The 23435-nt window shown below is 48.1% G+C and overlaps 1 protein-coding gene across 1 annotated transcript in view; it reads right to left on the bottom strand.

The window, feature by feature from the left end:
• The window catches only part of LOC119399349 (fringe glycosyltransferase), a 133806-nt gene that overhangs the window by 65173 nt on the left and 45198 nt on the right, over positions 1–23435 (bottom strand). Inside the window, exons 2-6 of the mRNA XM_037666162.2 lie at positions 10228–10276; positions 8992–9034; positions 4976–5035; positions 2242–2395; positions 1717–1802 (exon numbers count right to left, since the gene is read on the bottom strand). Coding sequence (XP_037522090.1) covers positions 1717–1802; positions 2242–2395; positions 4976–5035; positions 8992–9034; positions 10228–10276 — 392 coding nt within the window. The remainder of the gene's footprint in view (positions 1–1716; positions 1803–2241; positions 2396–4975; positions 5036–8991; positions 9035–10227; positions 10277–23435) is intronic.

Below are 23435 nucleotides of genomic sequence, written 5' to 3'. Positions count from 1 at the left end.
GTTCAACCATACTTTATGTATGTTCGTGCGTGCGTTTGTATGTGTGCGTGTATATATACGCAAGCAAAACTGAAAAATTTCGGGGGGGGGGTTTGAACCCCCCCAACCCCCCCCCCCTTGGCTACGCCCCTGGTACACATCACACAAGTAGAGAAACGTGCTGTAACGACCCACAGCATTAACCACGTGGTATAGATCGTAAACAAAAGCCTTACATTAATTGTGATGATAGTTGTCCAACATCAGTTTTGGTGGAGGCGCTTGTGTAACGTCAACTGCACTCGTAGCGTCGGCTATCCGCTCTTACAGCAATGTAAAAAACCTTATATATGCACTACTACAACTCACTAAGCCATAGTCTAGTGTTGCTCAACCCCGCAGGAAATGCCAACGAACGGTGCTTATATAGATATGCACATCAGCGCATCGTAGCGTGCACTTCGGCTACCCTTTAGGCGTCGCCGTGTAATCGACGTGCTTGCTAAGCCCTCGTTATCCATACAACTAAATTTACAGAAAGGTCTTGACTGACCTGGTAACGCTAGGCTCAAAGCCAAACAATGCGGCCTAGGCAGCTTATAGCTGACCGCTTCGCAAAGCATCTATTAAATCCTGGTCTATGCTGGAAATTGGTTCATACGCATCACTGTTTAGTTAATCGGTCGAAAAAGTAAAGAAAACCCCTCAGAGTGGACTCGTCGAACAACGGCACGCATTAAAAGAAAATGTTTGCAGTGGTAGATCGAGGTAATGTGCAGCCATCCGACCGGCTAGTGGGTTCGAACTCTTGTGAGAACCTGGAGGATGCACTCGGTACGTTTCCTAAAGATACTGGCAGCTCCCACCTGAACTCGAACCCACCACCTACCAGAGTGTGACGTAGAGCTTCGAGACACTGGGCCACAGCCCTGGATGTATGCTTAGGGTATAAAGTGAGGTATATGTATATCTTCGCTCTTCGTGGCTAGAACAGACATATGCCTTCTATCGAAAGCTGAAGAATGTTCGTGGCTGCGCATGTCATGGATCGAGTCTTTTTATGACTTTCCAATGCCTGGATTGCCTTTCCACGTGCGGCGCTCGTCACATCTCAAGGCGTATCGATCATGATTGCGGAATCGTGGGGTATACCTGCCAAGACAGCACATGTACGCTAACTCATTTTTTGTCCGAAAAATTAAGCAGCGGCCCAGTCTGACTGAAAAGCAAGTGCATTGTGTGAACGAAGACGTACTTTATTCTATGTTGTAACAACCCCCTCCCCCTTGTAACGCCTTTGAGCGCTGCGGAGTGATGTTAGTACAACGAGAAAAATTCTGTGCACTCTAAGTGATTCAAAAAGAGAAAATGATGACGACTTGTTGGTCCCCTTCCCTTCTTTGTGTCACTCCAGTAGCACACGTTCGCCATTAAGCATTCATTCTAGTCTGAGTAGCCTGTAGTGTGTTTTCGCTCGAATAATGAATGCATTAAGTCCGTGCCAACGAGCCCAGCTAAATATACTAGCCATTACGGACCCTGCCTCTCTCTCTATCTAGCACCAACTATAATCCCCGGGATTACAGCTGGTGCTGAATCCTTCCCTTGGGCAAAGAAAAATACACTGGCTACATGCGTGCTTCATGACGTCATAAAAACAAATTTCAGTCGAGTCAAAACACCACAAGATCCCACGATGTACGCGTACGCAGATTCAGCAGATACTAAATGACTCACCCGGCGAGTGGTAGCATCTTGAGCGCCAAGGAGCGGCTGATGCAGAAGCCCGCGCCACCAGTGGCGAACCAGAAGGAGATCTTCCTCTGCGAGAGGATCGAGAAGGAAGAGAAGGATAATGAGTTATGGAACGGTGGAAACTTCATTAGTTTGTCAGGATTAACTTTACTTAATTAAAGAAAGGCGCGGAAACGCCTGTACAAGAAGGAATGAACAACACAAAACAGACGACGACTGTGGGTGTGTTCCAATACACAGCGTATGGATGGCTAAACGGACAGCTGAGCGAGCAGCGGCCATCTTAAGCATGCTTCAAAATCTAACTTAGCCGGCAAAATATACAGGCAGCTTCGCGAAAACAGTATCGAAGGCCGCGAAAGGTGATGCAGGCTACTAAGCTGTTCAAACAAGATGGCGGCTGAGCAGAAGACCCTGGAATGTTGCTTGCTGACAAGAACACGAAGCCACACGGTTTCTTGGGCATTTAATCAAGAAATGCATATAATGAGCTGGTATATATACTACCTGCGGCTTGCTGCTGTCCCTGGCGAGTATCTCGAGCGGCTGCCTAATGGACGGCTTGCCCAGGTACCAGTCCTCCCGGGGGTCGTACTCCTGCAGCAGCTTCACCAGCCGCGGTACGTTCACGTAGTTGTCGTCATCGAAGTGGCACATCCACCTGCGAACACGTTCGCACGGCTATTCGTCGAGATATATAAGGAGAAACATTTCTTAGCCTACTAAACGGAAAATGCCTGTGAGCCTATCGTCCAAAGGGTTACGTTGGAAGACAGGCACGGAGAAAGCAATGATCGCGCGGAATGAGTCCTGTATGTAATGTTATTTCGCTTATATTCAGAAATGCTGTTTACGTAAACGCCAACCACTGGTAATAAAGTAACGGACAGAAATAGCGTACAAAAAAGGGCAACTTTGCGAGCAATAAATACATGAAATCGTACCCGGATAAATTACAGTTGTGGAGGTCAAAGCGTACATTCGCGTCGAACAGCATGCTCCTGGGAAACTCAACAAGAGGCAGTTTCCCCGCCGATAAGATCACATGCTCCAACGAACTCGCTGAAAGGGCGGCTGCTTTCAGAAAAAAAGCAAGCCCGGCTAAGGCTGGCGTAATGAACGCTGTTATCTTCCACGCAGCAACGGATTGAACATGCACGTCACGCAAAACGGAACACCGTCGATGGGCAACGTCATCATTTTCCTCGCTCATCTTTCAGCCGATGCCTAAGCCAATGACGTCACAGATTCACCACATCGACCGGCCCTGAGCTCACCGAAAAAGAAAAAAAAAGAAAAAGGCGACGACGGTTAGTCACAATAACGAGTGGGACGGAGGGGAGTCAGCACGCCGCCAATTAATTAAGCGCATGGGCGACGACTCCGTGGGAGCGGCCCTACACGTGCAGACACTAGCCTATGTATATACATAACAAGTCATCCAGTGGCATCTGCCCTTCTGTTGTCACCTCCCCCCCCCCCTCCGTCTACTTCTCGCTAATCTATCTGTCTCTCTTCGCCTTGAAACGAAAAAGAAAAGGGCCCTCCGGCAGTCCGTTAAACAAGGAGGCTAAAGCCAGACGGTCGCTTCTTGCAGACCAAGTGAGAAACGACGCAGATGCTTCGCATGCAGGGTTCTGCTTACTAAGCCTCGAACTCATGAGGGTCTTTCTTCGCCGCTTCCTGCGGTGCTGCCCGTTGTCATTTTGTATTAATCACCCGTGGACTGTTCAATTTTGGCGTTGTTGCATTCCTTTAGCGCTCCAATCTTAACGAGAGGGCGAGGAGAGGCTTGGTTTGTTGCTCTACAGTTTTTAATTGAGCAGATCTCTCTCCTAGAGACGACGTGCCAGCCATTGGCATTTATGTTACGAGCGCAGCAACGAGCGTCGCATAGAAGAAGGGCGCGGCCTATCCAGCTGAGCCGCTGAGCGAAAAAATTACATTGGCTCTTTTCGAGGGCATTAAAAAAATAGCCTGTCACTGGCGCACCTGTGCTCGAACGAGAGCGACGCGTACGCTCGTTTCATTTTTCTTTAATTGACTAAATAATGAAGAACGAGGTATCGGTAGTTTCTCGGACACAAGGCCATAAATTATTCGCGCAATTTAGCTCGAACAAAATGAAGAGGAGAGAGAGAGAGAGAAATAGATTGCTGAGGACGCTTTCTAGAGCAATATATACGACCAATAGGAAATGAGCCTGATGAAGCATGGCTGCTGCCCAACAAATAAACATTAAGCAGCTCAGTCCGCGCACACCTCTTAAGTTTCGTTTACTTCTCGGTAAGATACGCTAAGCTACACAAAAGTCCAGTGATAGGGCAATGTGTGCGTCCACGAGAAGACGAGAATTTAGAGCGCGACAAGGACGTAAGGTCGACGTTTGGGTACCACACTCGTATACCCGCACATTCGGTACCTGAATACCCGCATTTAACAGCACGTAATGTTTATAGAGAGAGCAGACGCTCTAATATTGGCGAATGATAAAAGAATGTTATAGATAACATAGATACGAGAATCTCTGCTATGATATATTTGCACATAGGCCAAAGGCAGTCAAGATGGCGGACGTCTATGGCCGTCGGAACCACAACGTCTGACTACTGGTCTATACAGAGTCGCCACGCTGTACCGGCTCTTCCGTACCAGCATACAAGGCGGCACAGACACCGACTAATTGCTTGGTCAGCACATCCGTGGTGGACCTGTGGTACAGCGCTACTTCAAGGTCGTCATTTGAGGCTGACGACGACGCTGAGGGACCGGCGGTGATGATCTCATAAGTCACGTACTTATGAGATCATCACCGCCGCGACAGCAGAGATTATGAGATTATCACTGTAACGCAACAGCAGTCTTCTCCCGAAACCCCCATAAGTCGGGAAGGGCGAGACAGGATGTAAACACGTACGAACACAAAGAAAAGCCGCACACAAACATTCTTTGGCGCTTGACGAGGTATGCGCGCTGGATATGGTAGCACAAGTACAGTCACGAGCAATATGAGATGGAACACCAAATTCGTGTTTAATCAACGGCTACTTGTAATGTACCGATATGAATATGACGAACTGAATAGTAGGAGATACCTTTCAACTTGAACATTTAGTATTAGGAAAGCTTTTGCGCTCGCCAAATGCATTTAGCTGCTATGGCCATTATCAGATATCTCAAGTATTCCCTCTGATATTGCTCACGACTGCACATATACACTTCATATACCGTATGTACTCACTTCTTATTGCTGTCGAGGAAGAAGTCAAGCTCGACAGACATCTTGCAGCACAGCGCTTTCCTGCGAGCAAATGAGGCAAAAGGTAAGGGCAAGATGGTTAATTAATCTACGATCGAATGACACTTCGGAATGAAAAAGATGTTAAAAGGCGAGTACGCAATTTTGTAGGTAACGCAAAGAATACATATATGTGCGACATATGCAAGCAGAAGCAAATATTTATAGCAGCAGATCCCGAACTTCGCCAAGACATAAAAGCGAAAACGCTGCTGTCGCTACAACGACATCCAATGAATACGACATGTATAATGGATAAGAACGTATTGTTTGCCTGTGAAGCCGCACAACGGTATTTTTTTTTTCTGGTTCTGCGATGGTTATACGGTATATACATTTCTCACGTTAGTTGTAGACGTATAATGCGAACGAAAAGTGGACGCATGAACTACAGCGGCGCAGCCATACTTATTTTTTCGAAGGGCGAGGGGGGGAGGGTCGTCGAGCAACCTTAATGTATGTTCGTACATGTGTGTATATATGCATAGATGCAGAATTGAAAGTTATCAACGGGGGTGATTTGAAAGCCTCTGGCTAAGCCAATGCCCTCATGATAGAAAATCCGTGCTCCGTGGGCTGTGACGTTCAACATCGGCAACGAAAGCAAGAGCTTATGCCGAGATCTAACATAATTAGACAGAAAGTGAAATAACACATACAGACGCTAATGATGTACACTGTAAATACGTACGAAAAACCGGTCACACAGCTCATGCGAACATGCACGAACAGTAAAACCCGCTGCAGCAGCCCGTAAGGTGTCGCGCTGCTAAGATTGAGGACGCGGGTTCGATTCCCAGCCACGGTGGTTGAATTTTAATGGGGGCGAAATGCAAAGAATACCCTTGTGCTTAGATTTAGATGCACGTTAAAGAACCCCCCGTGGGCTGAAATCATTTCGGAGTCCCGGCCACTGCGGCGTTACACATTATGATATCGTGGTTTCGGCACGCGAAACCTCAGCAATTATTATTATTATCATTAACAATACGGCAAAGGACCCAAGAAGATCGTACACGTAACGCGTAATATATACACACAATGAGGTGAGGAAAAAAAAAACTAGTCATATTGCGCCTGTATATATTATCCTTCCCTTCGCGCCTTTCAATAGAAACCACTTTGGCTCTTTTGTTTTCGGGCTGTTGAGCTCAAAGGCCAGGCGCTGCGTGAGTTGGCTTACGGCGTACAGTGTTGGAACCACAAAGAACGGCTCCGCCTACACGCAACATGCGGTCTCTCTCTGAACCTCTCAACGCATGCGCAGAGCGGCGGTCAGTTCCCCTTCATTAGCGAGCCCGGCTCATTTTACTCGTAAATTCGACCGGAGGCCCATTCGAAAGCGAAGGTCTATTTTCGGGAGAACGAAAACAAGGTGCACAACCACGCGCAACAGCCGTATAATGAACAGGGAAGGTAGACAGGAGCATACAAAAAGCGTACCGCGGCGAGTCGAATGACTCTCGACTCGAAAGACAAGGCCGCGACTTCGGATGGCTTCGTCTAAGTGTATGGAACAAAAAAAAAAAAAAAAGAACGAAAAAGCTTCGGTGAAAAACGAGGTCCCCTTATTCTTTTCCTGTCCTTTCGCCGTTCGGTCCTTTCCATTCTTTTCGCCGGCTCTGTTGTGCGTGCGCAGCGGGAATCCAATCTTGCGCTGCCATCGCGGTGCGCAAAGACATCCGGTTTGCGTCGCTGAGCGCCAAACTCAATGCGCACAGGTTGCGGCTTGTACACTCCCCCCCCCCCCCCCCCCCCCCCACTTTCCACTGTAACTCAGGACACCGCCCTCCTTTCACTGTGAGCCTTTTCTGCTGTCTTGCTTTTTCTTTTTCTTTAACTTGGAGCGCCACGCAAACAAGGCACAAATGCCACTTCACCGAAGAACACGCACACACGCTTTGCACGCACTACTTACCTCAGGAACCACAAAATCGGAACGCTAAACGACACACATCTTGCACGCAATACCCCGGAAAGCACAAAATGAAAAGTGAGTTGAGACGGACAGTAATCGGCGGCCGCCGCCGGCCCGCGTGAGTGCACGAGAGGCTCGGGACGAGAAAGCCGAAGACCGTGCCGCGTTCGTGTTCGTCAAGAAGACGTGACGTCACCGCCAACAGCGGCGCGCACACAAAAACAGCGGCAGCTCGCTGCCACGGAGACGGAAGGACAAAGGCAAGGATTGGTGATACCGCTATCGTTCCGAGTAGTGCATGCACAGAATGGAGTCGAACCGCACATTTAGCGCGCGCTAAATGTGTGCCACAAAGCCACGCCAGTACTTGAAACTGCTTTGGAAAAATACCATACACAGTCGTCATGTAGGGAGAGGAGGCACGTTAACAGACGTAAGTACTGTGCGGCAGAAGCGTAGAGTCGCGCCAGGCGTCACACCGTGTGAACTGCGTCACGAGTGAGTGTAAGGGCACATCCATCATTCATAATCATCATGACCCACAGCACAAGGGCGTAGCCAAGGGGGGGTGGGGGGGGGGTTCAAACCCCCCCGAAATTTTTCAGTTTTGCTTGCGTATACATACACGCACGCACGAACATACACAAAGTATGGTTGAACCTCCCCCCCCCCCCCCCCCCCCGAAAAAAATTTCTGGCTACGCCCCTGCGACAGCACCATCAAAGGGGGCAGCTATGAAGGTGTGCGTATGGCATTACAGATGCGTAGTGGGCACTTCGCTAAAGTCTGCGCACCTTTGAAAAAGACACACAAAAACATGGAGGACGCTTGAGCTTCGCCTTGAAGAGTAGAACGCGACAGCGTAATCGGGCCTCCTTCCTATCGCCTCCTCAATGGCTAGCCTAGCTGCGGTTCTCGGTGCATGCCTCAACCATGCCGTAAGGAAACGAACGACTGTGCGCGCAACATCGGCCGTTTCAAACTATCCTAGACTGCCTACTGCAAGTACACTTGCGCGGTGCCCACAAAGCCATAATTCTTCCTTTTACGAATCAGCGAGAGGCCCACTACGCGTCCGTAAGGCAACACCCTACGCAGCTGCTCACTTTGTTGATGCTTTCGCTGATGGTGATAATTAAGTATGTCTGAGCGCTTTGTAATGGGTGTGCCTTTAAAGCACACACTCGTTGCGCAATTCGCATGTCTTGTCGCCTGGCGCGATTCTACGTTTCTGACACGCAATATTACCTGCGTTAAGAAGACTCCTCCCGCTATATGACATTCATATAGTGCTTTTTTTTTTTCGAAGCACTTTCAAGCAATGGCGTGGCTCTGTGGTAGAACACCTGGTTGCCACGCAGACAGCCTGGGTTCCACTCTCATTCGAACCGAATATTTTTATTATTTTTTATTTACATCTATCTAAACTTTCGCTCCTTGACAACGCTGCATAATCTTTCATTCACAAACAACGACGCCGACACCGACGCCAAAATCTCTGCGAAACGAGCTCTTTAACGCTGCCGCATTAAAGAAAAGACAAAAGTGCTCGCATGAGGCGTTCGAAGGGTCGATTTAACGCAGAACATATGTACTTGCTCGTTGCGGATCGTTTGCCACTACATCGACAGCGAAGTTGATACTACACAATCGTTAATGAAGGCGTTGTTAAAAACATTTCAGATTCTGCCCACCATGTGTGCACAGAAACATCTTAGACGAGAATTTAGCAGTTACAGCTATGAAAATGTCTTTCTTGCCCTTTTTTGTAGACTCTTGGGAGACATCATCGGCTTTACTTGGAAGGATAAGTTTTCAGACAAAAAAAAAAAAAGAGTTTGTTCCTACCTAAGATTCAATCTAACACCCTTGAAACACCAATAAAGGTGTGAGTGCTTGTCTAATTCTCTGCTTTTCACGGAGTGTTCCTCATTGTACTGCACGTAGCAAAAGGAGTAGCCTATAGGCCTCGAACGGCCATCTCCTTACATACGTTCAATAATGATGAAAAAAGAAAATGGCTCGACGCCAGAGCACGTACCTATTGTGAGATGATGAGCAGTTGGTGTTGATGAGGTGACCGTCTGAAACGAAACAGGACAAGGGAAAAAAATTACGAGACGTCATCGTATGGACGCACGTCTGCTCGATCTGTGGGAACCGAGTCTTCGTTCCCACGCCAACGTGACAATTGTACGAGGAAAAACTCGGGCGCTAATTTATAGAATTTCTCAGGACTCGAAGGAACTCCATGAGAACGTCTCACGAGGCTGATCGCGAGAGGCGTGTCGTTCTCTCATTATAGAAGCAGCGCTTTAGATGAAGTGCGTCGCTATGACGAGCCGAATTATTCCTACAAACACGCTATTCCGAGTTCCCAGACTACTAAACTACTATGATGTTTGATTGACTTAAATATGTGCGCGATTATTTTGTATCGCCCGTTAAACATGCGGTCCCTTCTTCGACGTGAAATACCGCCATGGTTACCTTTCACTCCATCCTATATTTAATGTCAATCACTGTATGGGAAGTAAACGGCGGTTGCATGCGGCAGCACTTTTGGCTGAGCATGAAAAAAAAAGTTTTCTTCAGCAGCTAACATTGGAAGAAACTTTCTAGTGAAGTAAAAGACATAACAAATGTCATATAAAACTGCTATTAAGAATAAACATAAAGTAGAAGGCTAAGTTAACCCCCCCCCCTCCCCCCAGTATTCCTTTTTTTTTAGGTATATTTCATGCCGTATTTCTGTACTGAAAACGGTAAGCGTGGCGTGCTGTGCCCTAATTGCAAGTTTGCTTTCTTTCACGAAGGCAATCAAGGTACGCAAACTATTCCAGGAGTTCTGCATCCAAAAATGAAGGCTGCTTTTTTTTAACGATTCTGAATTCGTGAACGGAATGCAGTTTATATAAAGACACCCGTACTTGATGTTACGCTGAATAAGTTCTTTGGCTATGCTACACAAAGGTTATTTTGGTCATATATCAGTGTTGCGTGCGTACGATATAGTATGCAATAATTCTGCGAATGTTTTTTATTTTAACTTCGCGGTATAAACGTAAAGGTACATTGTATTATTCGAGTGTTCCTCTTATGCAGTTGTTTTGGCAACTTACGTGCTTCTCTCGGCATAATGCCTTTTTATCTGCTTTGTAGGCACTTGTCTTGCAAAACAAAACAACAACAAAAAAAAAGATCGGCACTCTCCGCAGAATAAATGTGTCTTACTCATGCCACACAAACGACTAAACAAACAACAAGCACGACTCACTTGTTTTGAGCTGGTACAGCGGGTCCGTAGCATCCGTGAAGAAATATGTCTGGAAAACACAAGAGAATAATTGCACACGTTAGAAACAGAACGGATGCTTTCAAGGCAAATATTTGTAATAGTTAGCCAGTAATAATATACGGTAACTTTTTCCCGTATGCGCCCTCGACAATGCACGAATACACAATGACGCTACAGAACAACAAGGAATCGGCCCTGTAAACGTAGTCTTTTGGGAAGAAACTATATAACGGGCGATATCGCAGAAAATACGTGCGCGCCAGGTGCTTTGCAATGACGTCAACGTAACGAGAGGTCATTGTAAAGAGACGCACGGTCTTTTAAAAATGTATTGTTTAAATGCCTTTTCAAAATGTTTCTTTTTTTTTTTTTTGGAGGGAGAAGGGGGAAGGTAGGGCAGGAACATTGATGACACACGAACACGTGTCTAAAGGAACCGTTACGAAATCTAACCACCACCTTCTGGTTAGACGGTATTACGCAAGCATCATTATACAAGTACCGCAGTACTAGACACATTACGAGTAACACAGCCTAATGGAGGGAGAAAGCTGGTTCCCAGTGGGCAAAGGCAACTTACGAACAAGCTGACCTCTTCATTGACCTCTGACAGTGTTTATTCTACGTGAGTGGAAATGTGCGCACATATAATATTCTATGTATATTCTATGTGTGTGCAAATGTGCGAGCGTTTTCAGGTGTGCCGCTGGTACCGCTGACAAGCCCAGCTTTTTCGGATCCTTCAGATTTCATGTAACACGGCTACAATAGTGAGTATTCTCGTTGCAATCAGTGCGCACACTTTACAAGCAAGGACAAAGTGACGCTGTGTACGTGTGTGACACGAGTGTGATTTCGATCGCGATTGAGTTGCTTGATCACAACTGGTTTATTTGCGCGAGATGCGGAAGTGAGACAATCGCGGTAGGGTAATATTCGATCAACATCGGGGCTCGATCGCGATCGAAAGTCTCCGCGTGAGACTCCGTATTCTATAAACATGCTCCGAGTGCCACTGTATCCGTGTCTTGGAGCGAGCTGCGATTTTAACTCGCAAAATGCCACAAACGCGGCCGGACGTGTCGTGGTAGCTTAGAGGCTAATGTGTGGCGTAGCTAGCTCCCTTGTTGCGTATCTTCCTTACAAAAATGTGTTTAGACAACTGTCTAAACCCATTTTTAGACAGTCTATAGACCATCTACATACATTTTAGTACGGTCTAAGCCAGAGGACGCGGGCCCCGAGTCTCCGCCGCAGCGTTTCTGACACGTAAATCCCCACACGGATACGAATGCGTTGACCTTTTATTAACCCGAGTACTGAGAGAAAGCCCCATAATATTTCTCTTTTTGTTTTCAATAAGTGACGCGTGTTATGAGTTGCAGATTTCGGTGGCGGCGGCGGTGTACACGAGGAATCCGGCACCGGCGAGTGTACAAAAACGAGGCCATCTAAAGTGCGTCAGTCACATGCGTATACTATATTTGTATGCGCCGTTCTCTAATAATCGGTGCTCTCTCGACTGCGGGATTGTCGACGATCAGCGGCTTCTGATTTATGGCAATCTGATCAGTTATCGAGGTCGTTTGCCTTGCCATTTCATGGTGCCAAATTTCATTGCTGCCTGTATATGAACGCAATGACCGACGTTGCTGCCTGTAGCGAATGAAGTTTTGCGTTGCTAAACACGTGAATGACGGTCCGATTCTCGGCATGAAGGAAGGAAACAGTTGGGAGGGAGTACTGAGCGATGCGATAGAACGAACGAACGAACGAACGAACGAACGAAAGAAAGAAAGAAAGAAAGAAAGAAAGAAAGAAAGAAAGAAAGAAAGAAAGAAAGAAAGAAAGAAAGAAAGAAAGAAAGAAAGAAAGAAAGAAAGAAAGTCGAGCGTGCCCCGTCACGGTGGTCTAGCGGTTATGGCGCTCGACTGCTGACCCGAAGGTCGCGGGATCGAATCCCGGTCGCGGAGGCTGCATTTTCGATGAAGGCGAAAACGTTTGAGGCCCGTGTACTTAGAGGTGGTCGAAATTCCCGGAGCCCGCCACTACGGCGTCTCCCATAAACATATCGTGGTTTTGGGACGTTAAACCCCAGATATTATTATTAAAGTCAGGCATGCACGCGCGAAGCATTGCTGGCCCCCTTTTTCCGGATAGGGGAAGGGCTCCTGAATTTTTTTCAGTTTCCCCTAACTTTCGGTTCAACTAAAATGGTGTCAACAGAAAGAAGGCAGCCATCTGACGAATCGAGTGTCCATTTTCAGTTTCGTAGAAAAAAGCAACTAGTTTGTTAACGTCGTACTTCTTAGAAGAGAATGAATGACGAAGTTCTGCAGAAGAACTGAAACGCAGCATCCGGTCGGCCGACTGAATCCACGTTTACGTCGTTTATTCCCAGTAAACGATAAGGGGAGCACCTGGTATTGCTGCAGATCAAACCTTCCTCGAAGGCTTCCTAATATCAATAAATACAAATGAATATACACAGCGACTACCATGAGTCCTACGCAGAAGTGAATCACAAGTGAATCAAGTGAATCAGAGCTTAATATATGGACGTAAAAAAAGAAAAGAAAGAACGAAAGGAAACACCAGAACACAGATCGCCATACAGTGACTTCTTGTGCGTATTTCCGATAAAACACCGGTCATAATTTAGTCCCCCAACTGCAGTGAAGTCCCGAGGATAACTCCTTGCTCTTGCTCTTTTTTTTTTCTTCACGACTTTGTTGCCAACACCAGGAGCATACGAGACAAGAATGACCGATCGTTTAAGAAAAATAAGTCGACTGCTTCTTCTTCGAGACCAGAATGTTAGTTTATTTTCTTTCTTCTTCTATTCCTGGCATAGGACGTCCAATGCAGGGTCCACTCTTTCGAGAAGTTGCCGCGTACGTGGCACGGTGGCAGGATTGAACAGGTTTTGAAAAACGCCGGGACTGGCCGCTGCATCTCGGTCCACGTATGCGATGTGTCCGTCGTTTGCAGGCACAAGGCTGGCACCGCAGAGAGATCAGCTACCCCCCCCCCCCCCTCTTTTCTCTCTACATCCTGATGAGGCTATAGATACATACAGACTGGGATACGCGCACGAGAGACATCCATTACGCGACTCTAGAACGTGCTCGGGTCGCGACACGCGGTGGGGAGCGAAAGAGTGGGGCTCCGCGGCGTCTCGGATCGCACGTGATACATCATTGAATCGTAGAGAAAGGCGAGATAAACAAAAGAAACGTTTAAGAAAATGAAAGAACATCGAAGTATCGATAAGATCGGTGTGGGCATTCCGGCAGGATTGGAGATGGCGGCGCAATGCGACACGGTTGGACGCCGGACCACCGCGTCGCGATCGCTCGCTTGGCGAGGATTCACGTCGAAAACGCGCGGCAAATCACACGGGGCGTTCAGTTTTTCTCCGCATTATAGAAAAAAAAAAGAAGAAAATACTATGACAACGAATGCGATAGATGCGCCCCGAAAGAGGCGCAGTAGGAGGATTTCGTTTTTTTTTTTTCATGCGTTTCCCTCTGACCACGTTTGGTTCCATGCGGTAGAATGGCAGTCTACAAACTGGCGTACAAGTATGGCCATCGGCATCGGCAACGTCATCAAAATTTAAAAGTTAACGGATTTCTTCAGTAACACTAAAGAGATCACAGGCTATATGTTCTGCGATGCATTCCAAATTTACTTGAACCACTCTTGCTTCACATTGAATTCACATTAATTTTTACTCCTAATCATTTGGCATCCATTATATCTGTATTTAACGTCACGAGACGTTTGGTACCATTAATGTTCACAACGAGGTCAGACGCCGGATTTTTCGAACCGATGAGCGACAGAAGGCTATTACCCTAATATGTAGGTTTCTAACACGCCATTCATTAATTTCGGTATGGATTACTATTGGTAGGTCTCATACAGTGACACGTCGTGCATAGGAACGACACGTCCGTCACTGCACGTGCGTGTGTTGCGACGGTCGCGGAAAGCGTGTACAAGCATCTGTAAACGGGTATACACATTGGGCATACAGCTTTTATAACGCATTCGCCTGTGACGCATGCATAAACAGTAGCGAAATCCGAGCGCGGGTTAAAAGTTACAACGACAACGGTGCCAACAGAACACAAGCGGCAGATTTAGGCATATATGCCGTATAGTGCACAGTGATAACACGCGGTGATGAACCACGCCTAAAGAAAAGAAGCGATAATGGAAACTCGGTCTTCTAACCAACCCCCAAAATTGCCTACCCTGCAACTGCGAGGAGGCGTTGAATTCTCCTCGCATTATTCATTTCTTTTATTGAGCGCTTTCCCTCACATCCTCTTTCGCAGCATAAAAAGTAAAATTAGAACTAGAGGTCAAGAAAGTAATAATAATTACCTAAACTGACCAAGTACGAAGACTGACTCCGGAAAAGAGCTATTATCACGCGGCGCTTCTTGATTACGCGTCCCAGCGGGCCGACAGCTAACGCGCATCGTTGCACGTACTTAAACCGACGAAGCAACAATTAACAACAAAAACAAACAAAAAAAACACCAACGCGAGCATCCTACGAAGCCGGGGCAGCGCATTCCTTCTTGTCGGACGAATTGGCTCCCTTTAAAATGGCGAAAATAGAGGCACCTCGAGCGTAATCCTGCGCAGCGCGCCTGTTTCCCGCCCATTTATACGAAGGCAGGCATCGCGACCATCTTATTCGACGAAAGCAACAAGAGAGACGAAGAAGGAAAAAAACAACAACAAGCAAACATGCAAACATGATGAAGCAACTGCAGCAGCCAAGAGAGACAGAGAGAGAGGGCGTTATACGGGCTTCCAGTGGGGCTAAGGACCGTAGCTTCCAGCTAACGAGCCCTAATGGCTGCAGATAGCTGCGGACAGCCGGGTAGGGGAGGAGGGAGAAATTAAACGATAAGGACGGTGGCAGTCAAAGACGGGAACGAAGAAGAAGAAGAAGAGGCTGAGAGGCGATAAGGGCGCGGTGTCCAGTGGCTGGCAGTGTATAAATGATGAAACCAGTTTCGTTTCTTTGTTTGTTTGTTTTGTTGTTGCGGTCAATTCGGCCGTTAGGTGGCGTGGCTGTCGCTGCATTCCACCGCCGGTCAGCAAGAATGCAGTGTGTGTGTGTGTGTGTGTGTGTGTGTGTGTGTGTGTGTGTGTGTGTGTGTGTGTGTGTGTGTGTGTGTGTGTGTGTGTGTGTGTGTGTGTGTGTGTGTGTGTGTGTGTGTGTGTGTGTGTGTGTGTGTGTGTGTGTGAGAGAGAGAGAGTGTCTTGGTAGGATCTCTTATCGCTTTTCCCACCGGCCGAGGACTGCAGAAGCCCGTCTCGTACACACATACTGTTCCCGCCATTTTGTGTGTATATATAGATGCATACAGCTTGAAGGCTGCTGGGCGTTTTCGAAGTGGCCGGTGATGTTTCTTTCATTTGAGACTCTTCTGAATGCCGCGAAAAAAAAAAAATACTGACAGAGACCGCAGCTCTTAATGAGGTCCCCAGGTGCACGATTCGAATTCATCACACGTCGTTCAGCTTGCAGCCGCGACCATCTCTTGATCTCGTCGACTTTGCACAAAGATATAATGAAGACACGACGAGAAAAATATTCCATTCAGTGTCGTCAGCGCAGACAAGCCGTAAGCAGCATATCCTCTCTCTCTCTCGCAAACACACACGTACGCACACACACGCACACATACATACGCGCACACACGCATGCACACACATTTTAACTTCTAACATTCACAGGCATAAAATAACACTTGTGGCACATAATCTAGCGTGCAGGAGCACTAACAGTCACGATTATGAGCCCAAGTCAAGTGTGAAGAAGGATCTTCAATCACCGATTGGTTTGGAACGATAACAAACCAAAAACAAATTTGCTGATATCGTTTTGCCAATTCTCCCGCCTTTTCGACTTTGTTTCTCTTCTTTTCGCATTAAGTTACCTTACTCTGTGCAACTAGCAATCAAGGGAGACAGACAATAACTTCGACCTCCATTTTCTCTTCTAACCACGAACGTAACATCACGAAATTAACGATCACAGAGTTGTCGAAGAAGCACTTCTTGCATTAAGCCGACTCAATGATTCAGTAGGATGTGGCCGCCGCGATCGGGGAATGGAAACCCCGACACAGCGTTCAGCGGGAGCAGAAATGCTACTACCACCGGCACGCCATGGAGGTCTGCCGTCCTGTCGACTGCGCCACTTGTGCAACAGCGCAGCGGCGACATCCACGCAAGGCGCTTTTGACAGAACCGGACGCACGGGCATCGGCTCGCCGAATACACCAAATTTTATCAGGTTCGGCTGTCGGGGGGGGGGGGGGGGGGGGGCGTTTTAATGGACTGGTCGGGTGGGTGACGGCCCTCTGAGAATAAGGGCGCGGAGGGGGAGGGGGGGGTGGCGTACGATTGGGCAGACACGAGGGACAATATGCGGGCCTTTGATTGGCGGCGGATTTTGAAATCGTTTTCGCTTATGCAACGAAGCACGCGAACTGAAGCCATATAGTAACGCATAGACAGACTCCCCGTCGAAGCAAGAATTAAGTATTTCCTACAAGACAAGCGTCCTGGTTGTAGCGCGACTTTGTCTGTTTCATTCGAGCGCATAGTCATGTCGTTATATGTCGAGTGAGTATGTCGTCCTATAGGCGCTCAGAATTTTCACGTAAGAATTTCTCACCTATACTGCCCGACAAAATTATTTCGGTTCATAGATAATCCTGCAAATGCTGTTGTTTTCATTTATTGTTGTTGAGGTTGTCGATGTTCTGAACGCTATGCGCTGTCTCTACAAACGCTTGAAACCCAGGCAACAGAACGACCAGACCGAATTTAGCCATATTCTGCGAATGTTTATTGTTTAATTATGCAAAACAGGAATATCCCCATCCGCAATGAACGGCGGCTTGAAATACCATGGCTATATATACCACATGGTCGGTGCATGGTTGTGTAGCCCGAGCACTCTGCCCGTTTGGTGCTTATGGTGCTTTGTGGGTACGGTGTATCCCCATAAAATGACGCTCATCGGTCGATGTGGCCTGCAAGACCGCTCGAATAAGTGACGCGATGCCAGTGTTCAGTGCCGTTAGGATCGTTATAAGTGCACGTTGACAAAAACAATGACCCGATTTGGCCCTCTTAAATGCAGATTTGACATTGTGACTCAGCGGCCGTGTGAATAAACATGCATTTGAAAAAGAAAGAGCTTGGCATATAACATAATGGAGAATGTGGTCCCAAAAAAATAACGGCTCACAGACTTTAACACATATCACGTCTTCCCTAAGGCGTCAGATGCACCATGCGATTGCTACTTATTACGGTTGCGCAAACTGAAGTACACTGCAAACCACTTTGCACCCTTAAGGGGGTTTTACCGCGTCTATAACACCCTAAGAAAAATGTGTTTTCACGAATCAAAACACCCAGAAGATGGGGGTTACCAATAATCTAAACATCATTATTTCTGAAAAACAAAAAATAAAGCTAGCAATCAAGGAAAATCCAAATGCATCAGTGAAAGGATGCAATACCACACATATACACACCCAACCGTACCAACAAAGATATATGATATAAGCACCAAACGGGCAGAGTGCCCGGTCTACACAACCATGCAACGACCATGCGATATATAGAGCCATGGTATTTTAAGCCGCCGTTCATTGCCGATGGGGATATTCCTGTTTTGCATAATTAAACAATAAACATTCACAGAATATGGCTAAATTTGTGGTCGACTTGTAGCTAGCGCTAAAACAGACTGATCTAGCCGTTATTCTAAACCCGCCTAATATTTAACGCTTCTTAAATTATCCAGTTCCGATTATCAGCACCGGTGTTTTGATGACCCACAACACCCTTACTTCCTAAAGGGTGTTTTAGTAAAGCATTAACCCTTACGCAAACGAAAAGGCTATTTGGGCAAGCAAAACACCCTTGCACCCCCATGTTTGCAAATTCTGGTGAGGCAAAAGGGTGTTTTGGTCGCTTGAAATCTCTTTGAGCGTCCAAAGTGGTTTACTGTGTACAGACGTGTCTTGTGGCGCATTCTAACTAGCTCAGCCAACCAACTAGCTCAGCTCTCTGTTATTCTAAGCTTGTAGCGCAATAACAAAATACATGACGTACTCTGTTTTCGTTCGCATTGCATGGCCTTAACGGCCGGCCAGCAACAGCAAACACCACTTGACGTGGCGCTGTAAAATCAATAAACACGTGACTTCCGATGACGTCACTTGCGTCTACGTTTGCCGGTCTCTCTCTTTCTCTCTCTCTCTCTCTCTCATAACGAGTCCTATATTGAGATCGTGCGCTATCGCAATAGCTCGCTCGTCTCCACTTTGTTTCCCATTCTGTGATGTCACAGTGACATTCATGTGCTGAGGATTGTGCTGAAGGTAACGAAACTAAAATAAATATCGACCTTTGTTTTTCTCTTCCAATAAAGAACCTCCGATGTAGGAATTAGAGATATCAAAGTTGTGAAAGAATGTAATTTCTCAGTCCAAACTGATTTGGTGTTTCGCTTCGGTGTCCCTTCAAGCACAACCTCTACAGTCTTTCACGGCCCTCTGTATACCATTTGCCCAATTGCAAGGGGACTATTGTACCGTATATGAGTATGTCCTTCACGTGGTCATGGGACCAGGACCTTTCGATTTACCCGAAACAGATGTGAGCCTAAATGCCGCAGCCGGCAGCCAAACACATCGAACGTCGTTTGACAATATTATATAGTACGCTTATATGTGTTTGCAGATTGTGATTCTGTAATACATAAAACCACGTACTCTCACACTGAGGGAAGGCTTGTGCGGCTTAAGACGAAAATGCTAAAAAAAATAAGAAGAAAGTGGTGACGTCACCATATTGAAACTCAAGCTATAGACTTGTAGCGACTGCTCGGTAAACGCGCCCAGCGCTACAGAAGCGAAATAGTACTTCCTTCGCAAGTTTCAAATACCTTTACTGCGCAGAACGGGCTCAACGTCGCGAAAATATAACAAAATCCCTGGCGTCAACACTGACGTCATGGATACAGTGGCGCTAAGATTTAGGTTAGAAATGCTCCTTCAAGGGCAAATAAATTACGCGACGTATTCAGTAGATAGCCCCGCCACGGTGGTCTAGTGGTTATGGCGCTCGACTGCTGACCCGAAGGTCGCGGGATCGAATCCCGGCCGCGGCGGCTGCATTTTCGATGGAGGCGAAAATGTTTGAGGCCCGTGTACTTAGATTTAGGTGCACGTTAAAGAACCCCAGGTGGTCGAAATTTCCGGAGCCCTCCACTACGGCGTCTCTCATAATCATATGGTGGTTTTGGGACGTCAAACCCCACACATTATTAGTATTCAGTAGATATTACGTCAGCGTACCCAGGAAATAGGTCTACAACGGCATCGAAAAGAAAAAGAAGCATTTGATAGAATTGATGTGGCTGTAACTGAATGACGAAGTTGTTGCAGTTTTGACACTCAAGTATACATGTACCGTAGATGCATGCGGAAAAAGATGTAGTGTATTGGCGACACTTTTTCCTACCTTTCGATGGATTATTTCGTGCTTTCGAATTTGTTTTGCTGATCTCGTTTTTCTTTCGATTGTTTACTTGTTTTGCTTCCTGTTTACTTATTTCTGTCATCGGACATCATACCTAGATACAGAATGTTGGATAGAAGGTGTCGTGTACGCGCACATCAACCGACGCACGGCCACTCCAGAGGTTGTGCCTCGCTTGCCGGTGCTGCCCGACGCGCTCACGCGCATGGCGCCTTCCTCAGACTCTCGTCCCCAGCTCCTGCATATCGTGTTACGTCTTCTGCCCGCGCTGTAACTTCCTCTGCCTCCTCTCGTCCGCTTCTAAAAGAAGCAATAAAACAGTCTCCTGCTAGCCGCTGTCTGGTGTGGTTCCTGTGCTGCGGGGCTCCGAACCCCAACATAACACTGGCGACGAGAAGTGGAATTTTATAAGTGCGCAGCTCTCTAGGTTACGCCCATGGCTACTGGAGGAATGCAGGCCGCCATCGAGCCGTTTTAGCGGCAAGAACTGGTCATCCTGGATCCAGCGCCTGAACTTCTACTTCGTGGCGAACGACGTCTGCGACGAAGAAAAGAAGCGCGCGCTCCTCCTGACGCTATGCGGAGCCGACACCTTTGAAACTGCCTGCGCTCTGGTCGCGCCGAAGACTCCTGGAGAGGTGGGCTATGCCGACATAGTTGCCCTTCTGCAGAAGCACTTCGATCCGCGACCGTCTGAGTTGTACAGCGGTACGTGTTCCAGCGACGCGACCAGCGGCCGGAGGAGTCGATCAGCAACTACGTTGCAGCCCTCAGAAGCTTGTCAGCTGACTGCAACTTCGGAGTGCCAGCGACAACGTCTGCTACATCGACGCCACCGGCAGAAGGCCACGCAAGCCGTTCTGGCGAACCCCACCATGCTGCCCCAAGATGTGATGCTTCGCGACAGGTTCGTGTGCGGCATCCGCGACGAGCATCTGCAGCAGCGACTGTTCGCGGAGAAAGACTTGACTTTTCACCGCGCGTTGGACTTGGCACTGTCGTCCGAAAGTGCGTCGAAGCAGCAACGAGGACTTAAGGGAGCGACGAGCTCCGCGGAGGTGCACAAGACTTCGCAGTCTAAAAAGGAAAGCAAGCATTCGGCTCAGCAACGGCGCTGCTACCGATGCGACGGCTGGCACGAGGCTGACACCTGCAAATTCAGTACAGCGCAATGCCGTTTTTGTTCCAAAAAGGGCCACATCGAGAACGCCTGCATCTCCAAAAAGAAGAAAAACAAAGAAGGCAACCTCAACGCCCGGCAAGGAACTCACATGGTTAACGCCCAACCTGTGTGCTACGACTTCGAAGACACCGATAGGTGCTACGACCTACATGCCGTGAGTGGGCGACAACCCTGCCCTAAATTCCTCGTTGACGTGAAAGTCGAGGGAAGGCCCCTGAAATTCGAAGTGGACACGGGCGCCGCATGTTCTCCATCAGTGAGGCTACCTACCACCAAACGTGGCCATCGAACGCCCCAAAGCTTTCGAGAGAACCCCTAGACTTACGCACCTGGTCAGGGGAAGAACTTGACACCTGTCGGTTCGGCACAGGTTCGTGTGCGTTTCAAATCAAAGGACTACGTGCTGCCCCTGCTGGTAATGAAAAGGGACTGGGTGCAACCTGCTCGGACGTGACTGGTTCTCAGCACTGAACATCCGTGTGCACGGAATAAACCAGGTCGCCGAACCAAGCCAAGCGATCCAGGAGGTTCTCGCACGCCATCCTGATGTATTTAAGGAAGGTATCGACGGCTACGTGGGTCCATTGGTTCACTTGGACTTGGAAGAAGGTGCCACACCACCAGTTTTGCCAAAGCACGTCAAGTACCCCTAGCTTACCAGAGCCTATGAGGAAGAGCTCGACCCGCCTGCAAAAACAAGGCTCCTGGAGCCGACGCAACACGCCGAAATGGCCACACCCTTGGTGTGGGTGCGCAAAAAGGATGGAACATTTCGCGTTTGTGGAGATTACAGGAGCACAGTTAACGCGGTGGTCACGAAGGACGGCGTACCCACTGCCGACAACTGCGGAGGTGTTCGCAAAGTTGCGCGGTGGAACGACATTTTCGACGTTTAGACCTATACCAGGCCTATCAGCAGTAAGAAGTGGACGACGAGACAGCCGCATTGCTCACCTTCACCACCACCAAAGGACTGTTCAAGGTGAATCGCTCCCTTTGGAGTTTCCGCTGCACCCAGCATCTTCCAGCGGATGATGGAGACGACACTGGCCGGAATTCAGGGGGTGAGTGTCTACCTTGACGACATTATTGTCAGCGGGAAGGACGTTAAAGAGCATGCGCAACGTCTAGAGGAAGTCCTGTCGAGGCTAAGCGACAAAGGTCTGCGACTCAAGCAAGAGAAGTGCCGCTTCGGCATCAGCTCAGTCCAATTTCTCGGTCAATAAAATCGATGCTCAGGGTGTCCCATACGACCGAAGAAAGGTAAAGGCAATCCTTGAGGCGCAAAAACGACTGAAAGACCTCTCTGCAGGCTTTCTTAGGGCTTCTCGCTTTTACGATCGTTTTTTGGAGAACAGAGCGACAGTAGCTGCAGAGTTGTATGGGCTTCTCGAGAAGAACACGCCCTGGAAGTGGAGAAAAAACCTCAGGATGCGTTCGAGAGCTTAAGAAGATGATTCGGCTCTTCGCAGTCCTTGCGCATTATGACGAAAAAAGGCCTCTACTTCTGTCCGTGGATGCGTCGCCATACGGCATCGGCGCAATTCTCGCTCAAAAGGATGCGTTCGGCCGAGAGGCTCCCATTGCATTCGCGTCACGAACTTTGGGAAGCGTGAGAAAAACTACTCGCAGCTCTATAAAGAGGGCCTTGCGGTAGTTTTATGCGGTCAGCCACTTTCACCAATATGTCGCTGGCCGGCACGTGACCGTATTAACGGATCACCACCGCTCCTAGGCATATGGGGGAGAAGAAGCAAATCCCCCAGATATTGTCACCGAGGATGATCGATGGTGTTGTCTGAAATTGGCCACAATAGACTACGATTTGGTCTACAGTCCTGGGACGCCTGCAACCAAAATGCTGACGCGCTCAGCAGGCTGCCACTGCCCGCGCAGGTAGATGAGCCATGCTCCACGGGAGATGGGCTTATGCTTGCGTCCGCGCCACAGTTTCGAGCTTGTCACCGCGTCAACTGGCTGAGCTGACCCGGAAGGACCCACTGTTATCCCGCGTGATGGACAGCCGTCTCAAACGGAGAGCTACGCCGTTTTGCCAAGCAGGAATTTTCGGCGTTCACAAAGCTTGGACACGAGCTTTCGCTACAGGAAGCTGCGTGATCCGTGGTGCCAGACTGGTCGTTCCAGAGAGAGCAAGGAAAGACGTGCTCGACTTAGCACATGCAGGTCACAGGGGCGTGGTAGCTATGAAGGCGTGCGCTCGAGGCTATTTTTGGTGGCCCCGGTGTCGACAACGACATAGAGCGGGTGGTCAAGAGTTGTGCAACTTGCTGCCAGTACCAGAAAACTCCAACTAAAGCACCAGCTCCCGAGTGGAAACGTGCGACAACACCATGGCACACAATCCACGCGGATTTCCGCTGGGCCTGTGGAGGGAAGGATGCTCCTA

The sequence above is a fragment of the Rhipicephalus sanguineus genome, chromosome 7 (assembly GCF_013339695.2).
Source record: "Rhipicephalus sanguineus isolate Rsan-2018 chromosome 7, BIME_Rsan_1.4, whole genome shotgun sequence".
NCBI classification, from domain to species: domain Eukaryota; kingdom Metazoa; phylum Arthropoda; class Arachnida; order Ixodida; family Ixodidae; genus Rhipicephalus; species Rhipicephalus sanguineus.
This window is presented reverse-complemented; position numbering and strand designations above follow the sequence as displayed.